The following is a 7,760-nucleotide window of genomic DNA, read 5'->3' on the forward strand; positions in this document are numbered from 1 at the left end:
GACGTCCATGACATCACGGGGCCATGTCACAAATGGGGGCAGCTATACAAGGCCCCAGCAGGTAACGCTGGCCCTGTATTGCTTGGGCAAGCGGTGAGTGCACACATGGTGGGGAGGCTGGGCTAGGGATAAGGGCCGGGGCAGAAACGCAGTACCCGGGGCTGGCTTTTCCCCCTGCATCCAGGAACAGCCCCTCATGGCCCAGCCTTGGGCAGGACACCGTGCTGCTGCTGCTGCTGCTGCTGCTGCTGCTGCTGCTGCTGCTGCTTGGGCAGCGGAACGGGCCTGGCTGCTTGCCAGCTCTCTGGGGTCCTGTGCTTCCTGCTCCCAGATCCCTGGAATTCCTGTCCCTGCTGCCCCCCACAATCCCTGCTGCCAGCTGCCTCCCTCTCAGCCCCTCCCTCTCAAGGCCTTCTCTCCATCCTCCTGCAGACCATGGATACCTGGGTATTGTGGCTCTTGCTCTTGCCAAGTTTAGTCCAGTACCCACAGCCCGTGGGTGATGGCTTGGACGAGGTGACACGTCTGCGAATGGAGGTGCGTGCCAAGCTCCAGGAAGAGGAGAAGATTCGTCTGCAGCGGGAGGTGGAGCAGCTGGTCCTGCTGAAGCAGGGTGTCTTGGCCTGGGGAGACCTGCTCTCCTCTGCCCGGCAGCACTGGCAGCTCTGGGCTCTTGCTGGGCTCCTGCTCCTTCTCTTGGCACTGTGGTATATGTGGAGGAAAGGGAGCCTGAGGACAGAGGAGCAAGGAGAAGCACATGATGGTGTAAATGAAGAGGAGGTTGAAAATGTGCATGCACATGAAGAAGACTTTGGAAATGAAGATGAAGGAGACAATGAAATGGAGGTGGAGGAAGACGACAGTGATGATGGCCGTGCAGAGGATGTCGACAATGCTGCTGCCAATGAAGCTGGCAATGAAGCTGCCAATGCAGCAAACGTCAATGACGTTGGAAATCAAGTGCAAGAATTCCGTGATCGTGCCGACAACTTTGGAAGAATCATAATGGAGCGCGTACAGTGGCCTGTGCAGGACCTGCAGGGAGGATGCATGTGGACAAGAACCCTGATGGAGCATTTTGCAATTTATTTTCGACGGGTCTTGTCCAACAGTTTCTATCCGGTGCTGCAAGGAGCCATTGGGGTGGGCAGTGCCTTCGAAGGTTGGAGTCCCCGTGAGCAGGATGTTGTGTACCAGGTGCTCATACCCATGACACCTCCTCGAGGGCACAGCTTCCACCTAGAGCTGGGCACTGCATGGCAGAGGCGCTTGAGGAACTTCCACATCCGCGTGCAGCAGGAGTGCACCTGCACGAGTGAGCAGCAGGGTGAGCACATGCTGTGCTTCCTGCACCACCCTGAGGAGGAGCTGAGGAGGCATCAGGATCCCAGCCTCCTTCATACCCTGTGCACGGGCTCCTACCTGGACGTGGAGAAAACTGCCCGCTGGTTCTACCAGCTGGTGAGAGCAATCTGGCCGGCTTTGCTTGAGTCACACAGTTGGCATTTAGTGCTGCTGCCCCCCAGACGCTCCTGCCAGTTCAAGGTGACCAACGGCAGAGAAAGCTACCGGATCGAGATCCTCTTTGGGGTGCGGCAAGGCAACTCAGACGTCTTTGTGAGCAGCCAGCCTAGGCAAGCCCACACCTCCAGCACAATCTGGCCAGAGAGCTACGCTGTGGCCGAGATGAAGTTCTTCAGGTACATCGCCAGGCAGGCTCCCCCTGACAGCTTGCACCTGAAATGCCTGCAGTTCTTCACTCGTCTTCAGCTGGGCTTAGGCTTTTCCACCTATACCATCAAGACCATTGTCATGCACCTCCTGAGCATCTTGCCCGCGTCACAGTGGCGCAGGAGACATTTTGTGAGCCGGCTGATGGATATCAGCGAGAGCCTGCGCACGTGTGTGGAAAGGAGACGCCTCAATCACTTCATTGTGGGCAACCAGAGGCTTCCTGAGGGCATCCGCTTGCCCCCAGAGGTCCTAATGTCCAGGTCACGCAATCTCTTCCATGACCTGGTGATGGATCCCGTTGCCCACTCTCAGGCAATGAACCAGTACATGGATCTGCAGCATTGGTTCAAACGGATCCTTAGAAATGAACAGTGAAAGAGGTTCTCCTGCACAGAGCTGTGCTTGTGAGGCTCACACCGGGTGGCAGAGAACCAGTTCTCAGGAGAGATGGGAAAAGAAGGGAGAAGGTAGGTTTCGGAGAGGGAAGGGAAAACGCTGCGTAGCAGCACTATGCCATCAGCAGCAGCAGCAGCAGCAGCAGCAGTGTGGTCTCAAGAGCCTCCCCAGCACTGCATCCAGTGATGACCAGGTTGGCTCCAAAGATCAAGGAACATGCACAAGGAAATGCTATTATTCCCCCACCTCTTTCTTTGAGTCCATTTTCCCTCTGAGGGCTTCATCTTGTGCCGAGACACGAATCTCAGAATCTCAGATGAGGGAATGTTTGAAAGGACCACTGGTGGCATCATTTGCTTCAGGGGTGCTCCCGGCAGGTCTTCCCGCTCTACACTACAAAGGATTGCGTTCGGATCAAGGTTGTTGACTCTCTCTCTCTGGGGAGGGAGACTCCACAATCCCTGGGCAATGTTTGGGATTGCTGAATGGAGGTTGTTTCTCCTTCTTCCCTCATGGGAATCCTTCAGGTCAGCATTGTACCAACTGTGTTGGAGCTGACCTGATACTTTGTATATGTAAAGATCTAGGTTGTTAATTTGTGTATATATATCCCCTGTGTACATATTATATGCTAGAAAGCTTATCAATTATCATATATAATAGTAAAATATCATAAAAGCCAATGGAATAATATAAATATTGTCAACTACATGAATTATGTAACTATTATATCATGAGAAGAAATTATTCTAAAGGGTCAAATATGTAATTTTGTTTAAAGAATGCAATATAGCCAATATTTAGCGTCACTCTAAGTTGTGATACGTATTAATGCTCATAGGGCACTTATATCTTATATGGATGAAAACATGTTATTTTAAAATTTCCAAAAAATTGATACATTTATATCATACGTAGCAATTATAAATGTTATATTGTATATATAAGGAGTTTAATATATAAGAGTTTTTTTTAATGTAGTAGTAAAGACATATATCGTGTCTCTGTCTGCTGGGGACACACAACTATGTTCTATAGTTAGTGCTTTTATGAGTAGCAACCTGGAAATTTCGTTGCTCTTGATTCAATAAAGGACAAGATTCCAGAACCTGGATCATGCAAGACTTTATTGACCTCAACCAGACCTGTAGTGTAGGTAAAAGCGACAAGTTGTGAATCTGAGCTTGTGAAGAGTCTCCTTGAAATTGGCCATACTTGCAGTGGTGAATTGGTTCTAATCAGAAATTAAGTCCAGTTGACCGCGGCCCCTGCGACCACAGAAGGCCAGAAGTGCCTCCCTTGGAAGGATGCTTAAAAATGGTCTTGTTGCAACCCTGCTGCCAAGGGCAGGGACACCTTCTCCTGGGCCCGCTTGTTTCAGACCCCGTCCAGCCTGGCTTGGAACGCTGCCAGGGATGGGGCAGCCACAGCTGCTGTGGGCAGTGTGTGTAGGCAAGGGCCTGAGCAGCCTGAGAGGCAAGAATTTCTTGTGCATCTCCAGCCCAAGCCGGCCCACTGTCAGAGGGAAGCCACTGGGCCTGGTGCTGTCCCTGCAGGCCCTTGTCCACTGCCGCTCTCAGGTCTCTGCTGGGCCTGGTGCAGAGAGTGAAAGGCCGCAAGAAGGTGCCCCCGGAGAAGGCCTTGGAGAACGCTGGGGCCAGGAGTGCCACCATGAGGACGGCAAGCAGGGCCTGGTGTGGCCGTCAGGGCGGGAGGGCACAGGGCAGGCGCTGAGGCCCTGCCAGCTGGAGCTGGGAGCTCTGGAGTGCTGCTGGCAGAGAGCCGTGGGAGATCCGTGCAGCAGCAAGGACACGGGCTTCTAGATGTGTTAGAAAGCAGAGAAGAGCTGGAGAATGAGCACTGAAAGAGTAGGGTGTGTCCCTGTGGGGAACAAACTTCACAACGCCAGAGGTTATCTCCAGGGAGGACACAGAGGAGTCCTGTAATAGTATTGGAATAAAGGGAGAGGCCAAGGGACATTTCCCCTTGGGGTGTCTCGATTTCTTGAGACCCAGGACAAGGCCGCAGCCTCCTTTTTTATCCTAATTCCCAGGTGCATCACCCTCTTCCTTCCCCCACTGCCTGAGGTACTCGGAAGGAACAAGACTTTTCCAGTTTCCTACTGTATGGAACCCCTCTGCCACTTTGATTGTGGAGGCAGGAATGGCACCATACACACGCACCAAGCTTCATGCACAGCAAGCAACTTTTATTGAGTGCTCTCTTCCTTTGCAGATCTGAATGTCTGCCTGGTCAGTCCACATTGGTTAAAGCAGTTGCCACCCGGTCAAACAGCCAATAGCTGCTGGTGTCCCCAACGGTCCGGGCCTGCTCCCTAACGGTCCACACTGGTTAAGTTTCATCATTAAAGTACTTATAGAATTACTTCTGCTTCAGTTCTAAAATTAGGATGAAATGAAAGCGTGAGGCCTTCAGGCAAGCTGCTGACCACCACAATAGCCCTCTGGTTTATATCTTTGTAACCCTGCAGAAGACACAGGCAGGGAAGGGGGGGGCGCTGGGGTCACCCTTTATGTAAGGCGGGGTTCCACCTGTCTAGAGCTTAATGATGGTGCTGATGGGGTTGAGCATTTTTGGGTAGGAATCAGGGGGAAGAGCTACAATAGCAGCCTGCGACTCTTAGATGGCAGTTCATCACTGCAGTCTGTGTAGCTGTGCCTGTTTATGCACAGAAAGACAGACCAATCTATCTGGAACTGGTCACCTAAAAGACATCTTTCTAATGCAGAACAATTGTGCTGGGAAACTCTTTCTGGAGTAGAAAAAAGGAGTGCTCTCCAGAGGCCTGGTCCACAAGTGGTGTGGGGAAGCCAGGAGGATGCTGTCATGCTCATTCTTCAGAAAAGCAGCAGGGCTGAAACCAAAGTGCAGCTTTTATAGACTCAGAGATTTAACTGAAGCTCAGCATGGAGTCAAGGCTTTGACTCCGTGATCCTCAAGAGTGCCTTCCAACATGGATATCTATGAGATTGCCAGTGGAGGGCAGCTGAGAAAAAAGACAAGAGAAGGGCCAAGAGAGGTTCTTTGAAGAAGATTCACTCAAAGGCTGCCTTAACCGGTACCCCAGGGCCCCTGCGACAGTCTGAGCTGGGGTGGGGACAAAGGGTGGGGCTGGGCTGGCTGTGGTGTACTGTGACGTCCATGACATCACGGGGCCATGTCACAAATGGGGGCAGCTATACAAGGCCCCAGCAGGTAACGCTGGCCCTGTATTGCTTGGGCAAGCGGTGAGTGCACACATGGTGGGGAGGCTGGGCTGGGGATAAGGGCCGGGGCAGAAACGCAGTACCCGGGGCTGGCTTTTCCCCCTGCATCCAGGAACAGCCCCTCATGGCCCAGCCTTGGGCAGGACACCGTGCTGCTGCTGCTGCTGCTGCTGCTGCTGCTGCTGCTGCTTGGGCAGCGGAACGGGCCTGGCTGCTTGCCAGCTCTCTGGGGTCCTGTGCTTCCTGCTCCCAGATCCCTGGAATTCCTGTCCCTGCTGCCCCCCACAATCCCTGCTGCCAGCTGCCTCCCTCTCAGCCCCTCCCTCTCAAGGCCTTCTCTCCATCCTCCTGCAGACCATGGATACCTGGGTATTGTGGCTCTTGCTCTTGCCAAGTTTAGTCCAGTACCCACAGCCCGTGGGTGATGGCTTGGACGAGGTGACACGTCTGCGAATGGAGGTGCGTGCCAAGCTCCAGGAAGAGGAGAAGATTCGTCTGCAGCGGGAGGTGGAGCAGCTGGTCCTGCTGAAGCAGGGTGTCTTGGCCTGGGGAGACCTGCTCTCCTCTGCCCGGCAGCACTGGCAGCTCTGGGCTCTTGCTGGGCTCCTGCTCCTTCTCTTGGCACTGTGGTATATGTGGAGGAAAGGGAGCCTGAGGACAGAGGAGCAAGGAGAAGCACATGATGGTGTAAATGAAGAGGAGGTTGAAAATGTGCATGCACATGAAGAAGACTTTGGAAATGAAGATGAAGGAGACAATGAAATGGAGGTGGAGGAAGACGACAGTGATGATGGCCGTGCAGAGGATGTCGACAATGCTGCTGCCAATGAAGCTGGCAATGAAGCTGCCAATGCAGCAAACGTCAATGACGTTGGAAATCAAGTGCAAGAATTCCGTGATCGTGCCGACAACTTTGGAAGAATCATAATGGAGCGCGTACAGTGGCCTGTGCAGGACCTGCAGGGAGGATGCATGTGGACAAGAACCCTGATGGAGCATTTTGCAATTTATTTTCGACGGGTCTTGTCCAACAGTTTCTATCCGGTGCTGCAAGGAGCCATTGGGGTGGGCAGTGCCTTCGAAGGTTGGAGTCCCCGTGAGCAGGATGTTGTGTACCAGGTGCTCATACCCATGACACCTCCTCGAGGGCACAGCTTCCACCTAGAGCTGGGCACTGCATGGCAGAGGCGCTTGAGGAACTTCCACATCCGCGTGCAGCAGGAGTGCACCTGCACGAGTGAGCAGCAGGGTGAGCACATGCTGTGCTTCCTGCACCACCCTGAGGAGGAGCTGAGGAGGCATCAGGATCCCAGCCTCCTTCATACCCTGTGCACGGGCTCCTACCTGGACGTGGAGAAAACTGCCCGCTGGTTCTACCAGCTGGTGAGAGCAATCTGGCCGGCTTTGCTTGAGTCACACAGTTGGCATTTAGTGCTGCTGCCCCCCAGACGCTCCTGCCAGTTCAAGGTGACCAACGGCAGAGAAAGCTACCGGATCGAGATCCTCTTTGGGCTGCGGCAAGGCAACTCAGACGTCTTTGTGAGCAGCCAGCCTAGGCAAGCCCACACCTCCAGCACAATCTGGCCAGAGAGCTACGCTGTGGCCGAGATGAAGTTCTTCAGGTACATCGCCAGGCAGGCTCCCCCTGACAGCTTGCACCTGAAATGCCTGCAGTTCTTCACTCGTCTTCAGCTGGGCTTAGGCTTTTCCACCTATACCATCAAGACCATTGTCATGCACCTCCTGAGCATCTTGCCCGCGTCACAGTGGCGCAGGAGACATTTTGTGAGCCGGCTGATGGATATCAGCGAGAGCCTGCGCACGTGTGTGGAAAGGAGACGCCTCAATCACTTCATTGTGGGCAACCAGAGGCTTCCTGAGGGCATCCGCTTGCCCCCAGAGGTCCTAATGGCCAGGTCACGCAATCTCTTCCATGACCTGGTGATGGATCCCGTTGCCCACTCTCAGGCAATGAACCAGTACATGGATCTGCAGCATTGGTTCAAACGGATCCTTAGAAATGAACAGTGAAAGAGGTTCTCCTGCACAGAGCTGTGCTTGTGAGGCTCACACCGGGTGGCAGAGAACCAGTTCTCAGGAGAGATGGGAAAAGAAGGGAGAAGGTAGGTTTCGGAGAGGGAAGGGAAAACGCTGCGTAGCAGCACTATGCCATCAGCAGCAGCAGCAGCAGCAGCAGCAGTGTGGTCTCAAGAGCCTCCCCAGCACTGCATCCAGTGATGACCAGGTTGGCTCCAAAGATCAAGGAACATGCACAAGGAAATGCTATTATTCCCCCACCTCTTTCTTTGAGTCCATTTTCCCTCTGAGGGCTTCATCTTGTGCCGAGACACGAATCTCAGAATCTCAGATGAGGGAATGTTTGAAAGGACCACTGGTGGCATC

General features: G+C 53.5%; 2 protein-coding genes across 2 annotated transcripts; both read left to right on the plus strand.

Annotated features, from left to right (window-relative positions):
- The first annotated feature begins 465 nt into the window (after positions 1-465).
- LOC131557834 (inositol 1,4,5-trisphosphate receptor-interacting protein-like 1) lies at positions 466-2,109 on the plus strand. Its single transcript, XM_058805300.1, has one exon. It carries the CDS (start codon positions 532-534, stop codon positions 2,107-2,109), a length of 1,578 nt encoding a protein of 525 aa, XP_058661283.1. The 5' UTR covers positions 466-531.
- Positions 2,110-5,744: 3,635 nt separating this feature from the next.
- On the plus strand, positions 5,745-7,388 carry LOC131557835 (inositol 1,4,5-trisphosphate receptor-interacting protein-like 1). The gene has a single exon (XM_058805301.1). It carries the CDS (start codon positions 5,811-5,813, stop codon positions 7,386-7,388), a length of 1,578 nt encoding a protein of 525 aa, XP_058661284.1. The 5' UTR covers positions 5,745-5,810.
- Positions 7,389-7,760: the final 372 nt, after the last annotated feature.

Source organism: Ammospiza caudacuta, chromosome 5 (genome assembly GCF_027887145.1).
Source record: "Ammospiza caudacuta isolate bAmmCau1 chromosome 5, bAmmCau1.pri, whole genome shotgun sequence".
In the NCBI taxonomy this organism is placed as follows: Eukaryota; Metazoa; Chordata; class Aves; order Passeriformes; family Passerellidae; genus Ammospiza; species Ammospiza caudacuta.

Coding starts and splice junctions, on each gene's coding strand:
- LOC131557834 (XM_058805300.1), top strand. CDS start 532: ATGGAGGTGCGTGCCAAGCTCCAGGAAGAGGAGAAGATTCGTCTGCAG.
- LOC131557835 (XM_058805301.1), top strand. CDS start 5,811: ATGGAGGTGCGTGCCAAGCTCCAGGAAGAGGAGAAGATTCGTCTGCAG.